The 21,695-nt window shown below is 35.9% G+C and overlaps 1 protein-coding gene across 1 annotated transcript in view; it reads left to right on the plus strand.

Annotated features, from left to right (window-relative positions):
* The window catches only part of LOC132129716 (plexin-B1-like), a 79,368-nt gene that overhangs the window by 16,439 nt on the left and 41,234 nt on the right, over positions 1-21,695 (plus strand). The window contains exon 2 of the mRNA XM_059541402.1: positions 21,575-21,654. Coding sequence (XP_059397385.1) covers positions 21,641-21,654 — 14 coding nt within the window. The 5' untranslated portion in view covers positions 21,575-21,640. The remainder of the gene's footprint in view (positions 1-21,574; positions 21,655-21,695) is intronic.

A 21,695-nucleotide genomic window follows, 5' to 3' on the forward strand; every position in this document is an offset into this window, starting at 1 on the left:
TTTGAAGGATGGAAGTGTGCAGAGGAGGGAAGCACCGGGGTTCTCCCCTGTGGTTATTGCAAGTCAGTTAACAGGCCAGACACCTGGGAACCACATAAATGATTAATATGAGCAGAGTCACTCGCAGGACAAGCTCCGCTGGGCCACAGACACAGAGGTGCTCTGTTCTCTGCGGAATCAATCGCAAGAGCCGATCCAGACAGCCTGATAAAGAACGCCATCTCAGTGCAGATTCTCCGCTTATCTATCGGAGCTTTGATGAGGGCCGACACTGAATTAACAGACCATTATTCTGTTCTGCTCCATTAAAAAACACTTCCTTGGCATTGACCTTGAACAATGTCTTCTAGCCAAGGGCAGTAGAAATCGAACAATTCCCTCTGTCAGTATTTAATCAAATGAAACGCATAACACAAATAAAAATAACCGAAATTGGCATTTCCCTGACAGTAATCTAAACAGCAATCAGTACAATGGAGGGAGAAGTTTAATATTCAGTGCGCAGCGCTCTGTGAGGTCGGACACAGAGAGCGGACGCTCCCACACTCGCTTCAGCCGCCGGTCATCCCACGATCCCCGTCTATTCCTCCCGTCCTCGACCGAGACCGCAGTCAAAGACAAAGAGGAAGTGAATTCTGGGATGTGCTCTGCATGGAAACAACCGGAAGCCTTAACGTGGGAGGCGGCCTGTGAGGTTAATTCCTCACTCCTCCTCAGTCGAACGGACGTGAGCCATTTGGTTTAGCCTTTAAGTTGAACACACCGAAGAACATTAACCTGAACGTCGGCCTCAAAAGTTCTGCAAACACAGAACTGGGGGCAAGAAGATTTTATAAAGGAATGGAGGAAAGGAAGGATGGATGAAGATGGCATTAAATGAGAATAAACAACAGAAAAAAAGGAAAGGGAAGAAAAGGAAAGGACAAATGGAAGGAAATCAAGGTAAACAAGGAAATAAACGGAAGGAAAGAAGGACAAAACAATTAATAAAATGAAGGAAATATAAAAAGGTCAGATGGAAAAGGAGAAAGAAAATCAAGAAACAAAGAAAGAAAGAAAAAAATCTCAAAGGAGACGTATTATTCCTCCACAAGTCTTTGTGCAGCTATAACATGAGCAGGACAAATGGCCGAGTGTGTAACAGTATAATGTTGCGGTTCCTTGTAATGTATGCACAGTGACTCAACTGTGTAAACAGCTGAAGCTACAAAGGCAGTGTGGTGTCTGTCTGCTAATGTATGTGCTCAATACTCTCTATGAAGACCGGCACAATACACAAATCACCGTGAAGTTCAAAGTCCAAAAACCACCTTTTACATAGAGCTGCAAACAACCTCCTGCTCTGATGTCTTTGTGTATAAATAAGCTTCATCTGATGCTTCAGTTTAAGAATTTCCTCATGTGAAGCCAGTTTCTGAGTCAGAGCTGGTTTAGATTGCAACAGTAACTGTAAAACGAGTCTATCGTTTAACACTTTCACTCATTAAGACTGAATTTCACACACAGTAAATGGATGCTAATCAAACGTCTTTCTTCTGAAATATGGCTAATTTCCTTGATGCAAGCCAGACTTTAGCAACTATTGGCATGTTGAGAAAACACCTCCTTCAATTTCTAGCACATGATGCTATGACCAAAAACAAAAGACAGCACACAGCTGGCAAAACAGTGTAACTGCCCCGGGAGCCAAAAGCAACAGCAAAATCAACAACGGCCCAATCTAGTAGCTGACTCCTGCAGAGCAGAGCAAATGGAGGAGATGCCTGCTTTAAATGGATTTCAGAGGAGTTTAGAGAAGAACGGCTGATATATCCACAACCCAACTACATAAAATGTGAAAAAGGCACTACTAAACTGTCAGCAGTTAAGTCACATATCTAGTAGTCTTGTTTAGCAGCGCTTTAATTAAATGGCATACAGTCTGATCCACATTGCAGATTATTCCAGCCAAGAAACGTCTACTTGGACACAAACTAAGACCATCTGACCAACATGTAAAGCGATCAACCACTGTTTGTTTTGTTTCAATCTGCCTTTTAAGGGTGGGCTTATCTGAAATTTGAAAGATTTTATCACAATAATAGACTGGTGTGGGAAAAATGTGAACGGCTTTACTATACTTGGAAAGTTAAACAAAATATCTAGTTCAGTTGTTCCTCAAACAAAACTTTGTATACGCTAAAGCCACCATTCTTGCATACTTTGGAAAATCTAGCAGTTATTTCATTTTCAAAAGTGCTTGTATTAGTCAGAGACAACTTGTAATCAACTTGCCTCCCAGTTGTCTGAAAAATTAAATACAGCAATTATTTCCTGAAGTTGCCAATCAGATCAGAGCTTGCCAGATCGAGAAAGTTCTTTCCAATTTTGTACACAAAAGTTTATTCTGGCAAAGAACCACCCATCTAAATAAATTTAATATGTAAAGCAACCAATCAACAAACACTTGGTTTCCTCTCACACTATAAGACCTACCAGTGTCTCCTCTCCTCTAGATCACTGTATCTCCCTAAAGGGATATCAGGGAGATACAGTGAGCTAGAGGAGAGTTTTATATATTTATATATATATAATCATTTGTGGTTTTATTTAGTTATTTGTTTAGCTCTGACCATCTTTGCATAGTTTTTTCTTTAGAAAAACAACAGTTTGGTCTCAGTAACATGATACAGTGATTATAACAGATGCTTATAATGGGAAAGTTCCACATACACTGTCAAACTCAAAGTTTGTTGTGCACTTGCTGTCCAGTAATCACAATAAGCTTTGTGCTCCGTTACCTTTTAATGAACAAAGTATTACGTTTATGGTGCTCTTTTAATGCTTTTACTTTACCTGTTGTCAACATAATAAGGAATAATGCAAAAAGATAAAGATAAATGGCTCCTTGAGGATTTTTATTAGATTTTTTTATTTTCTGGAGCCCTGCTAGTGGACAGCAAAACTGACTCAAAATTCTGGGACAAACATATAATAAAGAAATGGGTTCTTCTGACACGTGTCAGTAAATGGCTGGAATATACCACATGACTTTTAAAATCTGAAAAGTTACACTTTGTAAATGGTTACAGAGAAACTCTGGGCATCATACATTGAATGACTGAGGATCACACACTACCATCATTACACACTAAGTCATTCTGAACACAATATACTCATGTCTCAAACGAAACTGTGGTGTAAAATTGGCTCAATATATTATTATTAATTATATAATAATAAAACACGTTTACTATCCTCCTTCTGGATGGAATCATAGTCTTAAGGGAAAAAAATCAGTGTCTGCACCCATCATACACTGCAAAATGTTCTATGATACTCACCAGCTCTGACTTTTGGCAGCTAGCTTAAACAGATCCCAACTGCAAATTAGGACAAAAATCTGGGCAAAAGTCACGTTGTTTATTCCAGCCTTAAGTAACCACCTAGCAACTACTCAGAACACCATAGCAACCACCTAGCAACACTTTAGAACCCGCTCAGAACATTTTAGCAGCAGCATAGCAATGGCAAGTTTTCCATTAGAAAATACAATTAGTGATTTTTATTTTATTATTTTTGTTTTTTTTATTAAAACCTCGCTTTCCGGTTTGATGCAAGTTAAACACTCAGTGACAGGCACAAAAACAGCACTTTCTGCCAGAATCTCGCCAGCTGAAAATATGTTCTGTGTAGATTAATGATCTTTTGGATTTAAATTCAACCCCCTATTCATGTATAATACATTTAATGATAATGATCAAGTTTGTTATCATAAATAGCCCACTCTTAATATTTTTATCATTTATGGCTGTGATTAAATGAAAATACTCAATGTAGTAGTGGAGAAATGTCTTCATTTTCTGTGAAGAGCTGCTGATACTCTGACCTCTTTCAATCTGGATATGCCTGTGATGTGAAACGGGTCTAAGAGTGAGGTTAAAGGTTAACTAGCACATGTGGGCTGATAAATGTTCAATTTTCTGGAATGACAGCCAGATGTAAATCCCCAAACGTGTGTCCTTTGTCCTGACTTTGAGGGCATATGTGGGCGTCCTGGTGGACAGCGCCGTGGAGAGCTCTTGCTGAGAGAGGAGGCATCTGCTGTGCTTTTCAGAGACCACCTCTTGTTCCTCAGCTCCAGTCTCCCTCGCTTTTCAGTCCAGGCTGAGCCCGTCACCTCTTCATGTCCTCGCTTTCTTCCCCTTTCTCGCCATGCCATCCCTCACGCTGAAGAAACAAACAGACAGATGTCTTAATTTCTACCACCCACCCACCGGGGTCGATCCTCCTGCCGACCCACGTTCATGCCCACAGTCAGTGACACTGGGGCTTTTCAACTTGGCAAGCCAACATCGATCGCCAACGGTTTCCTGACAGCGGTGACTGAGAGGGCTGGCGATTGATCACTCGCAATTGTCTAATTGTGTATTGTGGGATTGTGTGCATGCTCAGTTGTGTATTTCCATCCAAGTAAGTGAATGAAACCAAAGAGAAGGGTTTTTATAAAGTGCTTGACAACTGTAGACCTCCCACTCCAAACGCCATGGCCTAGATTCTTCTCATTTGCAATCTGCCAGCAAGGACAATGTGTGTGTCCTGGGGTAGTCCATTGTCTTTCAAATGAAGCTGTCCCCCTTCCAAAACTGGAACAGAAGGTCATGAAAGCTCCCTCCGTCCTATGACTCAAAAGCTTATTTGTGGGTGGATCTCTTTGTTGACGCAGATTCTGCTGATTGTGATGCAGGTCCAAAATTCACAGTCCCTCTACTCTGACCTACGCTGTCCTTGACCGCTGTCATCCTGTATTTAGTGTAATTCATCAACGACGCCTACTCGCTCACTCTGTGTGCGCTTTAATAAAAAGAATAATGAACTCATGTGGCATACGCAAGAGTCTTATCTGAACTAATAACTAGTACTGATTGCTATATGTCGTCAGCTCTAAGTAATTCCCTTGTTTAAAACGATCCATATGCAATCCAACAGCTGCATGGCTGCATTGGCAATGTACGCTTGTTTTCCCCCAGGTTTTGCCCACTCAAAAATCAATCAGAAAAATAGATTGATATTTTCACAGTGAGTGGCAGTGTCCAACTGTTTGTTTGGCTCCTTGTTTAATAACTGGCTTCAAATTGACTTCCCAGCCATTAATTCGGAGTCAATTTGAGTTGATTTGATCTTAATTCATTCAGGATGTGTGGTGGTGCAGCCTTTGGGCTGTTTTGGGGGTTTAGTATAGATTTTTATTGCTAAAACTTTAAGTAATTTGATTGTTACAGTGTTCAGTGTTGGACCAGGTTGGATTGGCAAAAATAGGATAAAGGGTATTAAAACAAAAGACTGGTTGTGGTGAGCTGCATGGAAGACTGAAACCCCTTTATAATTACTTCAGCATGGCTTCTCTGGCACTGGATCAAACAACACACAGGACAAATGAGTGAGAAACTATTGTCCACACTGGTGAGAACAGGGCAGTCACACCAGACCCTCTGCTGTAGTTCAGCCAAAAAGATCTTTATTCTGCTGAGTGAATAAAAATGAAGGTTTAAGATTTCACTGATGATTTATTTTGCCCGTAATGATTAGATGGGGGGTTGTTTCCAAATCAGTATTTTTTTATGATAACACTTTACAATAAGGTCTCATTAGTTGACGATAGTTAATGCATTAGGCTTATTAACCAATTTTATTAGTTTTTATTCACCTTTGCTAATGTTAGTTGCACCTATTCATCTTAGCCCATAAGTATTAGCAGGTATTAACAATCAAATATTATTCAAATTAAATAGTATTTTTAACAATATTTTCATTTTAATAATGTATCAATAAAATCAATTTAAATGATTTGCCCAAATTAATAGTTAAAATTCCATCAAATTTAATTGAATAAACCTTACGTATTTATTTAAATAATATAGTATTAATAACCAAATGAATCCTTATTGCAAAGTGTTACCTTTTTTGTTTTATTTAATTTTGAATGTATTTTAAAAACAAGCCAATCAAACAGAATATAAAAACAAGGCTAAATTTGAACAAAATTGTATGTTTGGTTTTATGCATGTCATATTTATTTTAATTTACATTTATTTATTTTTTCGTTTGTGCACAGACCTATTATAACCAAAAGGATCATTGCAATCAGAACTGTGGTGTGTGATACATTTTTGGTCTTTAAAATCTTAAATAAAATATGCTTTATTACACTGTTTGTTTGGAAAGTAAGTTAGTTTAATTAGTGTGGTAAGCATTGTTTTAGTATTCCAACTTTAGTTATTTTGAAAGAATAGAAATAGTCCAACAAACTGTTAGTCACTATTTCCCACACATTGTAATGTGCGAGACTAGTAGTGTTTTGACTGATTCCTTAAAGGAATAGTGCACCTAAAAAATAAAAATAATTTACTCACCCACATGTTTCAACCTTATTGGACCCCTTTGACTTTAACAGATGAAACATTCTTTAAAATCAAGAAGAACGCAATAAAAAGAAAGAAGTCATTCCGGTTTGTAATGACATGACGGTGTGTAAATGATGTCAGTGTTTTTATTTCTGAGTATATAGCCTTAAAATGAAACTAAAAGTGTTTTTTTTTATTCACCACAATTTGAAAAGAAAAGCTGATATCTTCTATTGACATTTCATTTTTAGAACCGATATATACAGTCGTGGCCAAAAATATCAGCCCCCTTGGTAAATATGATCAAAGAAGGCTGTGAAAATTCATCTGCTTTAATCCTTTTGATCTTTTATTTAAAAAAAATCACAAAAATGTATCTATAAGATTTTAAAATGGGGGGGGGGGGGGGGTATCATTATGAAATAGTTTTTTTTTTTTTAAATACTCGTTGGACACAATTATTGGCACCCCTAGAAATTCTTATGAGTAAAATATCTCTGAAGTATATTCCCATTTATATTCACAATTTTGAGCACTCCAGTGTGATTATAAATATAATCATTATATGGCTTCCTGTTTCACAGAAATATAAAGAGGAGGGAAAAGAAAGCCCAAATTCCCTTAATCATCCATCAAAATGAGATAAACCAAAGAATATATTTCTGATGTGCAGCAAAAGATAATTGAGCTTCACAAATTAGTGAAGTGGCTTTAAGAAAAGAGCTAGAGCAGTAAAAAAAAATTCCCATTTCCACCATCAGGGCAATAATTAAGAATTTCCAATCAACAGAAAATGTTAGGAAACTGCCTGGAAGAGGACGTGTGTCTATATCGTCCTAATGTGTGGTGAGAAAGAGAGTTTGAGTTACTAAAGACTCTCCAAAAAAAAAATTTGTCAAACAATTTGTGAACCTACATCATCACATGTTGTTTGGGAGGGTTTCAAGAAAAATTCTCCTAGCTCCTCCAAAAACAAACTAAAGCATATTCAGTTATCAGACACGACTGGAACTTCAAACGGTACTGGCTTCTATGGTCTGATGTAACAAAAAATGAGCTTTTTAGCAGCAAACACTCAAGATGGGTTTGGTGAACACAGAGATAAAAAGTAACCCATGTGTACAATGAGATATACAGCTGTATGTTTGATGTTGTGGGCAGGGCCGTAGCTGGGGTTTGCGGGGCCCCGGTGCAGGTTGTACCAGTGGGCCCTGTTTGAAATTGTTTAATTTATATGTTCATTCTATTTATTTATTTGTGCTATTTCCACAATGTTTAAGTTGTTTCATGTCTGTAGGTGTCCAGGTACAGAAAACAAATAATTAAATGTAAAATAGCACTGGATAGTCTTCACTGTAAAAATTTAATTAACAGTCAAACCAAAATTTATTCAGACACCTTCAACATTTCTTACATTATCACAGTTTATTTGCACTAGTTTATAAAATGGTAATAAAATATGACAAGAACTCAGGGTTGAACTGTCAGAACAAATTCATCTTGATAATGTCAGATAACTTTGATAGAAAGATATGTAATGCATTACAATCAACCAGAACTTCAGGCAAATGTTAGTATGGCAATATTTACACAACTATCAATACTTTGTTGAACAATTACCAAGCAATGCTTAATTTTGTTCAGTCTGTGGTGTGAAAAGGTTGCGTTAGAAATTCAGGAAAAAAACACGTAAGCAAAACATGTTGAGGTCAAAGTGTCTGAATAATTTTTGGTCCCATTTTTTTTTCTATCAATTTTACTAGTAGTCCACTGTATGAAGAATTTGTGGGTATAATATGTCACAGTTCGCTTTATTATGCTATACTCACTTACCTAAATTAATTATTTGGTTGTTAAGTGGTGACGTAAGAAGCGCTGTTTCCGGGTCCAAGCCTCAACTCGCTTCACTTGAGAATACGACCTCAGCAGCCGTTTATGACCACTGTTTATTCATATTGATCATTTAAGTTAAACGCTTTCAAACTTACGGTGTACATTTCAATATCCATTCTCACAGCGTCCCAAACATAAATATTTTTAATATTTATTTATAAAAAAATTTGTTTTCATTGTCTGGCTATCTGGGACTTCGGTATGCAGTTAAAGGTTAGGATTATAACTTTTTCGCTAGTATTATATCACATTGTGAGTTTATATTAGCACCTTTTTAGCACAAGTGTTTTCTCACTATTGTGGTTTCTAATAGAGCGTTTGGACACGGAGCGGTGCTACGTGACGTCAGACTTAACAAGCGAATAGTGTCTTGTGTTTGAATGATTTAAACTCTTTTGAATGTTTAGTGGCCAGGCTTAAAAACACATGAAAATGATAAGCTTTCGTGACGACACGCAGTAGTGGCCTGTCAACTGTACTGATCATCTTTTTAGGCTAACCTCAGCCAGACTGAGATTGCTGGGGGGCCCCACTCATCCGTGGGCCCCTATAATCGTCCCCACCTTTCACCCCACTTGTGACATCCCTGGTTGTGGGCCTAAATTTCTGCTGGAGGTCCTGGACATCTTGTTTAGACACATTATCATGGATTCTATCAAATACCAACATATAAAAAATCAGTAAGTGACTGACTCTGTTAGAAATATTATAATGGGCCATGTTTAGATCTTCATACCCATACAATAACCCAAACACAAACCTCAAAAACAACACAAAAATGGGTCAGACCAAGCCAAACCAAGCTTCTGCTATAGCCATTCCAGTCCTCTGACCTGAACCCTACAGAAAATGAGAGGAGTGAACTGAAGAGGAGAAGCACCAACAGGGAATCTAAAGGGTCTGGAGTGATTCTGGATGAAGAAACGTCTCTGATCTCTTGTGAGGTGTTCTCTAACCTCATCAGGCATTATACGAGAAAATTTAGAGCTGTGAAACTGGCAAATGGAGGTTTCAAGAAGTATTTAATGTGTTTTAGAGAAAAACCTTTCCCCCCATTTTAAATTCTTATTATCCAATGAAAGGATACATTTTTGTGAATTTTTTTAAATAAAAGATCAAAAGGATTAATAATGCAGATCAATTTTCACAGCCTTCTTTGATCATATTTACCAAGGGGGCTGATATTTTTGGCCACGACTGTACATACTGTAATAGATGTATTAGATCTATTAAATAAGAGATCTACGTCTCTTTTTTCCAAAAGCTGTAAAAAGATTATTTTTTGCGTCTTAATTTCCAATCGGATTCTTGCATATTTGTCCCACAGAGTCCACACAGGATAGTTACAATGTTAAAAAGCTGAGTTCTCCATTACTGCCACAGTTGGGGTGCAAGACTCTTGGGTATTTCATAAGACTGTGTTATCAGCAGTCCTCTCTGGAAATAACGCTGCCTCAAGCACCTGTGAATGAATTAACATCCATTACAGCAGCTCCTCACAATGCCTTTGACTGTTCTGCAGTCATCACCTGCGTTCTCCAGCACATAGCAGTATAAATCATACTCACTCATCATTGTGTGACTTATCTTCATATTTGACTTCTGCATGGCATATTAAAGAAATGGTTCATTCAAAAGGAAATGTTCTGTCATCATTTACACACCTTCATGTCGTTCCAAACCGGTTTGACTTTCTTTCTTTAGTGGAACACAAACTATCACTTCTGTGATGAAAAAGAATGAGGATCCATGCTCTCGACTGCCAAAATGATATTTTAAAAAAGCACAAAAATCAACTCGTATTGTGCAAAAAATGTCAAATGTTTCTGTTTTTGGGTGAATGATTCCTTTAGATTTTCAGCTTGTTTTGACATTCTTATTGGCATTTATTGTGAGCCTTCGCAATTCATTTGTATCCTTCTAGCTAAATGCTAAGATAATTGTTTAAAAAGTACACACAGTTTTTTGTATGTCACTTTTAATGCAGCATTCCCAAAAGATGAATATAAATTATATTTTACATGAATTTAAATGGAAACTGTGAAGAAACGCTTCATCCTGAACACACATACTAAATGAGTTCCAGGCTACCACACTAATATTAGCTCTGACGTCTATCCTATATCCTATATACGTCTATGTGAGTGAGTGATTTGCACAAGGATCACACTATTAGACTGCCAAAGGTGACATTAAGACCCAGACAAATGCAGATTTCACTCCTGGTGAATTTATGCAGTTGTATACAACTGTAAGTACAGTACAGGACATTAAGAAATGGCAGTATATGCCTTATTTTTGCCATTAAATTATGTTCTTTTGTTAGAATTTCTTGGAAATTATTGATACAATAAAAAAAAAATGTTGGGAGATGTACAGGATGTACGCTGTAAACAACTACACTTTTAGTTAGTTTAAAGGTGTCAGTCTTACTCAGTGGTTTCAAGCTAGAGTAACAATATTAGGACTTTTTAGGCCCTGTTTTAGTGTGAGTTTATAGACTCCCTGTCTGGAGCTCATATCCATGTAGACTCTCTCATCGCTGGACCATGGGGTGTCGTCAAGACAACCTCACGCTACAAAGAGCCTTCAGAGGCACGAGAGAGAGGGCCTTTTGTGCTGGAGTTGTGGGTGGGAAGTAATATATTCATTTAGTGTGCAAACAGATGAATAAGCATGCTAACTCGGCTCTGTTCTCTATCACATTTCATATCTGTGAGCCGCAAACAGAAGTCCACATTAACATGGTCAGCAAGCTGAATTAATGCTGGAGACGGTCATAGTGATCTCATATGGACACAGACACACACACTCACACACCCATACATGAACTCATGTCACAATGAAACCGAAAGCTGAGAAATGAATTACCCTCTCACTGGACTTTATGCAGAGAGACCAGAAGCCATTTGTAAGTTGAAAAAACAAGCACTGTTGAACTATGAAAACAACATTACTCTGTATTTTTGAGCGTCCCGACCAGCTACATTGGCTCAAGCAAGGATGTGAGTTTGAGGTATCTGTTTCTCTGACTAATGGCAGATGGAGGAAGGTTTCTGGAAACTTATTTTTAAATATATTATTTTGATTTGTAATCATGCCAGATCTGATTATAAACAAAAAAGATACAACTTGATTGCAAGCTGCAAAGATCCTTAATGAAAAATTTTACTTATATTTGTAATTACCCTATTGTCTTTCATTGTATGAATCGAAATATCATCAAAATTTAATTGCATCAAAATATCTTCTCACTTAAAGATTATCTTTAAAAACACTATTAATTTAATAACAATGTTAAATGTGATCTTTAACAAATCTCAAAATGAATATCCATTCACTGTTAATTATGATGTTGTCTATAATGGCTGAATTCACTTATATAATTTAGTGTTTAGTATTTTATACTAGAAAAATATAAACCATTATTGGTCGTCAGCTGTAAAATGAAAATAATTACTGACTTATCATATCGAATAGTGCATCCCCTAGTAATGAAATTTAATTTGAATTATTGTAGTTTTGTGTTTTTGTATTGTCATAATAACCCCAAACAGAAACGACATAATCATATGCCTGGATAAACTTGTATTTAATAAGGTCAGATGGACATCTAAAAAGGATTAAAAGGGAAAATAATAGTGTAATTTCTAAATAACTTTTATTGTTAGAAGCAGAATTGTGGTCTGTAGGAACACAAAAACAAAGAATCAACTCTGTTAAGGGTAAAACATGATGTTAATAGGATTTAAAATGATTATTTGGATCCATGTTGATGTTAATGGCTAACTATGTATGGATAGCCAATATAACGCTGAGGCCTTTGGCTCCTGTTCAGCTGCCATATTAAGTGAGCCATTTGTGATGCTGTCCTGCAGGAACGTGATTTTGTACGAGCAGCCGACATAATTCAAGGAAGTGTGAATGTGAGGGCAGGATGATAACAGCTGGCCCTTTCATAATACTGCTGCTAAATACAGTTACTACAGGCTGTGTATGCAGTCACTGACACAGCACATGTCCCCTGACTCACACAGTACAGTGATGCCTTGTCTAGACACAGGACACGAGTCAAAATGCAACCAAACTCGATGCTTAAAACAGTCATATTCAGTGCAAATATTTCAATATATTTTTTTCTTTCTTTCAGTGGAAAGAATATTCACACAACTCTTTTGGATACATCAACCGTTCATAATCACTGTTGCCATAATAAACAGAACTATATGGAAAAAAAAATATATATATAACCTCAATATTTTTTATTTATACTATATAAATGGTTATTTGTTTGAGATTATCAGTGAGTAGTAATGTAATTATCTTATTTCATTCAGTATTATTAATATTATTTAGTTATTAATAAAATTTATTAGTTATAAAAAATGATGCAAACACAATTTAAGTAGTTGTTTGTAAGATTATCAGAGAGTAGTAATGTCATTATCATTTAATTATTACATAAAATATTGTATTATTCATTTAAATTATTATAATATTATCAGTTATTAAAATATTATTTATAAAATTATTATTTTGTATTTTTATTATGTGTATTATCTAAATAGTAATTTGGTTAAATTTTTCAAAGAATGTTTAGTGTAATTAAATGTATAAATTATTTTAAGAAATATTATTTAAATGTATATAAATAATTAATTGTAAGATTATCAGTGAGTTGTAAAATAATAATTATTGTATGTGATATAAGATTATTTAACTTTTACTTTTTTGGTTAAAAATGATCTAAAATCAATTTTTGAACAAGTACATAATCAAACAGGGTTCAAATCTATCTCCTTACCTTAGCCTGATTCACAACGGTGAGCTTGTAATAATGTTTTCTAATTTGAATGGTACTTTTTCCACTGGAAATACGAGCTTGCCGCCGTTCATCTTTGTGTCATTATGTCACGTCTGTATACATGAAGAAGGAGTCCCACCTAGTACTGGATGACCGATATATCACCAAGGCCAATATATCGGCTGATATCTGGCATCTTTCAAATCTTGGCATCGGCAGATGCATTTTTCTGCTTGGACGATGTGTTTAAGGAGGGACTTTTATTTTGACGGCGATCAATATGGGTTGACCACTACCTGCTAGTAGACTCTACCGCATGTGTGGATGCTGCAGGTGGCAGATTAGCAGATAATGCTAATACACACTAAATACACAGTCACGCAATCTTGATGTTGTTGAAATTAACAATTTGAGAACAAAGTACAACAATAATCATTTGCACGGTTTTACGTGATCTGAGCTAACTTTGAGATTTGTTATATTTAATCAGCATTGGAAGCGCAATTGATTGTGATTTTTTTTTTTCAGTTGGTCAGAACAAAATTGGCAGACATGTTACTTGCTTGTTTAGTTGACTTTTTCCGTTGAAACTTTTTATTTTTTTGGACCTACTTCCAAGACGTAGTGTCTGTAATTCTGAAGTACAGTGAATATCATCACTGGTGCGTTGACTGACGCCCACACATACACCTCAAAACATAAGATTCATCCGCACTGGAGAGCCATGCCAATGCACAACCCACGTAAAGAAGATAATTCAGCCAATAACTGCAGGTTTCACACAGAGATGGTGACGAAAAGGCAAAATTTACAGATTGCAGCTTTAATTATTAAAAGATTGTATTATTAAATGATAACTTTTATTAAATATTATTATTATTATTATTTATTATATATAATCACATAATAATTACAGTATACACAAAGCCATTGGCTGTTATGGTAAGCTATTGAAAGAGAGCCCCTGCTCTTGCCATACTTCAGAAAGAAATTAATTAATTTGATATGACATAATGGTGAGTAAATGATGAGTAAATTCCATTTTTGAATGTTACCATTATATGTTTACAGATATTTAAGAAACATGCTAAGTTAAGATACATGTTAATCTGAAAAACAGTGCTACTGTACAGTCGTTTATTCTCCTTTGAAAATGTGTGTTCCAGCCCGGAATATCAGTCTATGTTTTGGTTTGTAAAACCCGCCCACTGACAGTTAACCCAATTGTATTTCAGCACCCCGGGTTGCCAGTTGGCTGAAAACACAGTGCTTTTCATTTCATTCATCGACAAACCCTTTCCAATATTTTGAATTTGGACTGCAATACCTAGATCAACCACTCGGTGTCAATCCTACATGCAGCACCTTTAAGTTAATAATTAATGTAATTGAAAGCTTGTTAGTAAATGGTGGCTTGATTCTCCTGACCCTTCCTTGACCTCAGCTTGACACCAGCGTATGACGCCCAATTGAGTGCCTGTCACATCTGGGTCACTCAGACACTCTTTCCTTGTTCCATCACTGTTAGATTCATAAAAGCAGCCCAAAGAAAGCATCTGGAGTTTGCTATAAAGGCAGAGAGTGTGTAAATAATTGAAGCCTGCCTCAGGACTTCCCCTGATAAACACACGTCCTACGGCCACGTGAGCCCTCTTTTCATCTGAATGTAGGATAGGGCTCCAAAAGTGTCTGTTCACCCTCACCTGCAGGTGTGTGGCTCATCCCCCACCCCGGTTTTGTTTTATACTGTTCAGCTGAAGCTGTGGGATTTCTTTTCTAGTTTGTCGAGGCAAGACAAAGGCTAGTTTCTCAGAGGGGGAAAAACATTATAATGGGAAAACCCATGAAAAATTAATGACAGACAGCCATATTAGGAAGCTGCTGGGGGCCTTTAAATGCTCCTCAAACAAAGTCACTCATATTGTGTCGGAGAGATGTTTAACATGTGCCTTGTTAAATTTGATTTATCAGTTCTGAACTCTGACTGGTATCTGATAAGTTGGTTTTAAAATTGCTTGCCAAATGCAGAAATGCAGTCGGTTTAATTGTAATTACATATAATTTCAGTAATTAATCTTGGCAGATGTCTTCTTTTTCCTTATTCTCAATCATTGACTCTGCTTCCTTCCTTTCTTGATCAGCATCCAGTTGTTTTTTGCTGGTCTCTTTGAAAGCTGCCATCAATTACTATTGTGGTGCTGCCCAGCAGTCAGTGCTTTGCCACATGAACCAGGATTCAGATCTGCAGTTTTGCTTCTGCATTATTGATCACTTGAGAAGGACCTAAATTTGCATATATCTGCTAACACAAAACGTATGTACTGCACTGACAATGTCAGGGTTGGAGCAAATAAAACAATTAAAAATCTTGTTTGTTAATAGAAGTAAAATATTAAATAAATATTAGATGGAAAAAAACTTTTTTGTCAACTGAAATGAAAATGAAATAAAATGTACGCATTATATAGCTAAAAATACTAGGTATTAAAATAAAAACTAAACTGAAGGGAAAAACAATAAAAAAATAATATTAATACTAACCTGGAAGCAAGTGTAGAAGCACTAAAAGTAAAAATTAAAAAAAAAGTTCAAATAAACAACTGATAATATTTAAAAAGAACATTAACTAATAAAAATGAAAGCAGCACAGCAAAATTACTGTAAAAAAATATAATTAAAACTGAAAATATAAAATTAATAGTTTGAAAATAATATTAAAATAACACTGCTTTAAAATTAGAAATGTTGCCTTTAAAAACTAATTGAAATAATACTAGTTCACGTTAAAGTACTAAATCTAACTGACATAAAAAATAAAGCCAAAGAGAAATATAAAAAAACTAATTAAAATGACAAAAGCACATAACAAAATTACTAAAACTAAATCTAATATATGTATATACATATATATATATATATATATATATATATATTGCTGTCAATCGATTAAAAACTTTAACTAGATTAATCACACATTTTTTCTGTGATTAATCGCAATAAAAAAAAATGTTTTTGTACGTTTTTAATATATTTTTTAATGTAATAATTTCACAGTTAAATTTAAATACTTGTTTAAATGACATCTTTTTATGAATGAAGGCCAGTATTACTGATATTAATACAGCTACTCATTTTTTTTTTTTTTTTACATTTATTATTAGGCTTCAAAAATATAACAGTTTTTAATTTAAGTAAACTTAAAACAATGCTAACATAAACCCATAATAAATGTCATGTTTACTCCTGCCCTTCCTGTCTTAACAGTTAGGAAATATACAGAAATTTAATAAAGTTATCAAAGTTATATGCAGTCTGCACTGCATAAACTATAAATTAAATAGTTAATCCTTATTAAAGCTACAAAAGTTATTTAGTCAAGAGCAGCGAGTCATTTTCTCTGTTCCCTTTGTTCTTTAACTTTACTGACAGGAAGCTTTATTGGCTGCTGTCCCTTTAAGAGCAGACAGACACGCAGATCTCACCGTTTATATACTGTCTATGGATCTCGCCTCATTCTCTCACAACTCTTTTTGTTCATTTTAGACTTTATATAAATCATTTAAGATTGCTCTTATGAGGATAATCGACAAAACTGGCACTTTGGGATGTTTATTGTTAGTTCAAGAACTGGATTCTGGTGCCCTGTCTATGCATTGTGTGTGTGTGAGTGTGTGTGTGTGTGTGTGTGTACGTGTGTATGTGTCACATAAGGGCATTCACAGACAGCGCATTCTCTTTTGTCTTGCCGCGCTTGAAATGTTTAAAAGCATTTAAATGAATAAGAGCGTGATCATATAATGTAAAGCTAGCCAACGGATGGCAGAAAATACGGATGCTGCGTTAATTGCGTTAAATATTTTGACACGTTAAACCAGACAAAAATTAATCGCATTGACAGCACTAGTATATATATAATATTATATAACTATACATTACATAGCTATAATAGTATATATTTTATATTGGTTTGTAAAATCAATTTCACCCTCCTTCACCCTTTTCACCCTCCTTCCATCCGGCAGGCGTTACAGGAGTCTACGCTCTCGCACAAGTAGGCTCAAGAAGAGCTTGTTCCCCGAGGATGTGACACTTCTGAACGCCACACCACCAATCTAACCTGCACCTGCTCTTTTACTGCACTGGTCACTGTACTTTACACACATGCATTTGCACTAATCATATTTTGCACAAACTGCACACTGTTCTAGCCATTACTGTAAACTGTCTAAAGCTGTTACTGTACAAAGCACAGTAAACTATTTCAACATAATTGCACTACTGTTATTCTGTATATACTGTAATACATTGTTTAACAATACTTTTACACACTCATCCAACTGTATTTATATTCACTGTTCTCACAATGCTGCTGTTCATAATGTATATATAATCCTACATTGCTCTGTTCATAATGTACATACAATCCCTACATTTGCATTCCTATTTATATTCTGTACATACTCTGCTCAATACTGTATATAGCAACTCCACTGTACATTCTGTATATCATAGCTTCACTTACTCTGCACTTTTATGTATATAAAACACTATATTCTTGCACTTCTGGTTAGATGCTAACTGTATTTCATTAGCTCTGTACTTGTACTCTGCATAATGACAATAAAGTTGAATCTAATCTAATCTAATCTAAAAATAACACTGGTTTGGGGAGCTGCTTTGAAATTTTTACAAGGTACAGTAAATTGTAAGTAGCTGAATTGCAGTCAAACAGTTTTTTACCAAAAAAAAAAAAAGTAACTACCTGAATATTAGCTGGTTTAATGACAGCTGACACGCTATCGCCCCCTTTAGTATGGTAACACAAACAATTGCAATGTTTTGGCTAAGCTTTTGTGTCTATTGACAATATTTCTGGCTTAAGTAATCAAGCAATACAATACACTATTGCATCATAAATTTTATCTTGAGCAAGGAGTTATTGGCAATATAAGCCCAAAAATCTTGCATGGTTGCATACTATGAAAATCCATACTATGATTAAAGACACTAATCCTAATTTAGCATACTATGCATTTATATGCTATACAACTCATGTTATGAGTTATATATTAACATTTATCTCACATGTGGTTTACTGTAATTGCTTTCTGTGATTTGATGTGGGATTCTTAGGGTATCATAGAGTTTCAGTGCTGGTTTCTCTCAGTACACTGGCACTCTGCGTTGCTCTCATTGGTTTGTGTGCCAAGTGTAATTGTGGGCACAGGCGAGCTTGTAGAAGAAACCACAGCATGGCAGCGACAGCGCAGACAGATACAGTGAGAGTGCTGAGAAACTGTAGACTTAGCGGTGTTCGTTAGCTAGCGTCTCCACCCGATCTGCAACTGTGACACAAGTGGTTTAGGATGGGGATATTTATAGTGCCGAAGGTCCAGCTGTCATTGGACGTTCGTCTGCTTGAAGGAAGTGGGAAACTATACTCTAATTACTATTTTAAAAATTATAATGCATTAGATTACTCCGTTACTAAAAAAGTAATCAAATTACAGTAACATGTTACTAAGTAATGTTACTGCCCAACACTGCTGTATGTGATCTGGTGTTTTCAGTGTCTCAGAGACACTATTAATATTAGCTAATGTTAATTTTACAACATTAATATTAGAACTGTAATTTTACTGTTGTACTGTTTAATACAATTATTATTGTTTTTGTTGTTGCTGCTGTTGTTGTAAATATTATTATAATTTCTCAAATAATATTTTTTTTTATTTTGCAGTGAAATATTACAACAGTAATTTTTTCTTGTTTTGTTATTTTTCCATTCAGTAATAATATATGAATAACTATATCTATAATAAAAATTAGTAGTAGTGGTAGTAGAAGTAGTTTAATTTATTGTTGTTGTTATTCATTTTTTTTCATTTCTTTTTTAATTTTACAAGTTGTTTTAGTTGTTGTAATAAGAATTACTATTATTAATAGCAATGTTATTTTATGATATATAATCACAAATAGTTTTCACCAAATTATGCAGCTCTACAAGAAGGCACAATATTGCATTTTAAATCATAACCACAATTTTTATCAGAAAACCGCAAATCGATTTTTTCACCCCCAAATTGTGATTTGATTCTTCTTTAAAACAGTCAACATTTTTGCAATTGTATTTTTTTTTTTTTTATAAGTAACGTTTCATATCATCTTTTTGTTCAGTTGTGCACTTAATTATTATTAAATTATTTTTTTCCCCATGCTGATCTGTCAATCAAATCAGATAACTCCACCTTTTTAAACACGACTTAAAACTAAACGCTGTGTGGTTGGTTGTTTTAAATCAGATGATTTTTATCCTGTCTAGTTTTGCAGTTCTTAGCTAGTAAAAGCTGCACATCTGGACCAACATTAGTGATAAAGTCGGGCTTCTCAAGCCTCTGGAAAGGTCAACAATAGTGTCTGGAATGCAGGGTATGCTGCGATGCCCCTCTACGATCAGAAGCTCTTTTAATAACATGAACACGCCACTGTTTCACCCTCTCACTCTTCCTCATTTCTCTTTCAATTCTCACGCCTTCTTGGAAAAATCTGAAATACATCTTGAGGATTGTTCACTACACCCATTCACCATATTTTACAGACAAATCTCCTTTAGCGGAGAGGCTAACGACATCGGTTTGATATCTGAAAAGACATCTCATAGGCTGTGAATTATGTTTCAGTCTTCATTCGATGTGCTGAAAGGCCGCATTGTCCCCAGAGATGGTTAAATAGCTTTCTTAATCATCCAGAGTGGCAACTTTACATGTTCATTGTCATGCCCAATGAGGCGTGACAGCGTAACATTCTGTTAGAGGCCATAAAAATGTGGGGTCACTGCCAACCCCTCCAAGAGACACAGAGGGGTCAGTCTCCTCTCTGCGCTGCTGTGTGAGCCGTGCCTCATGGGCCTGATGTTACCCTCCGATCCCGGCATCTATCTGTGCCCCTGGGAACGCTTCCAAACAATACACTCCCTTCAGCCCAGGGACGATTCGGAGGGGTCGGCTCAGAGTTTTATCCTGTAATACCGGGTGAAGTGCTTGTCATTCTTGTGTGGAATCCTTGCTCTCTCGCTCTTTCTCTTTCTCCTTCCCCCTCTTTCTCTATGACTGGTCTGTGAAGAGGAGACTCTGCATTGTGTTGGTCTTAACTGTCACTGGTGTTAAATCAACACCACCTGCATATCTGCTCTAGTGAAGATTTAAAAGCAGTCGGCCTAACGAGCCTCTATTATTCAGGTTGCTGTTCGCTAACTGTGGAGGATGAGCTCTTTTTGAGACCTTTTGTCTGTTTTCTAATCACTCAACAGGACCTCTTGGAACACACCTCCAAAGTCTGGTAATAGGTCAGCTTGGGGCACTTTAATTTGTTTGGTTTTGTTAATAGTAGTTAATAGTTAAGTCATTCTCTGTTAACTCGGGTGAAATTTATTAAACTAATTGAATGTTGTTGTGCGTTTATATACAGTTTGGCAGAGGCACTTACTTGGTTAGCTTTAGCATGTTTGCGCTAACAAGTTTGTCATTAGTTGGCAACTTAACGTATACACTTGAAATTGTAGTAGTAACCTCATTAAACAGGGCACATTATAATGTATAGAAAAAAAATTAAGCTGTATTACAACTTTTATTTTGCATGAAAACCAGTTTTTGTCTCTGATCCACATTAATTATTGAAATTATTACAGCATTTCGGTTTTCCAAGTACTTCTTCCTCAAATTAAAAAGAATCATTTATGGAACCATTATAGAACAAGAATCGGAACCATTGTTACATTCCTTTTGATTCAAACCACCACTTTTATCATAAAATCTTACAATATAGAAATATGATTTCAAAGTTACATTGGTGGTTAATCATGTATCATACAAATCATTTGTCAGCCTGGAAATTGGCAAACCAAATAAAGGTAACTGATAAAGGCCAACATTTCATGAGTGTTAAGACCCTAAAATCATTTATTCATTGACCTGCAGTCTGTTTTTGTAAGTTTCTCTATACTGTGCATTTAAACTGTGTCCATTTATTCCATGCTGACTTGGAGAAAGAGATCAGTAGTGGACAAGTGAATCTGGGAAATAAATGAAATGTGCTCACTTGGGGTAATGGGGAATCAGGGGTGATGCTGAGCTATAACACAAGTAATCAAATCACATTATTTCACTTTTTATCTTATTGATTGTTTAGGTCAGCTTGAATTGCCTATGTGACTACTGCATTATAATGGCTTCTTATTAATCGCATCTAATTCATATAAAACATCATCAACAGTTTTCCTCCTCAGAATACAGGATCTCTGCCAATTTGCTACTGCAGAGCAATGCATTAGGACTCCGATGGTGGCCTGTATCATCCAATTTCCTGTCAGGGAAGGATTGCTCAGCTCAACAGCTGTGTCTCCCCTGAGCCACAAATGGCATTAACCCTGCTCTCTTCAGATTGCTCAATGCTGCTCTGTGCAAGAGCTAACCGGCATGTTTTTCTACCCTCACAGACTGTCTCCACAGGCATGTGCTATGCCACTGGATAACCAAGAGGACAGCAGCCTCCCGAACATTATATGTCTGTCAAATGGTATGTGTGCTATTTTCCCATTGTATTCATTCAATATGCCT

This window comes from Carassius carassius, chromosome 46, assembly GCF_963082965.1.
Source record: "Carassius carassius chromosome 46, fCarCar2.1, whole genome shotgun sequence".
NCBI classification, from domain to species: Eukaryota; Metazoa; Chordata; class Actinopteri; order Cypriniformes; family Cyprinidae; genus Carassius; species Carassius carassius.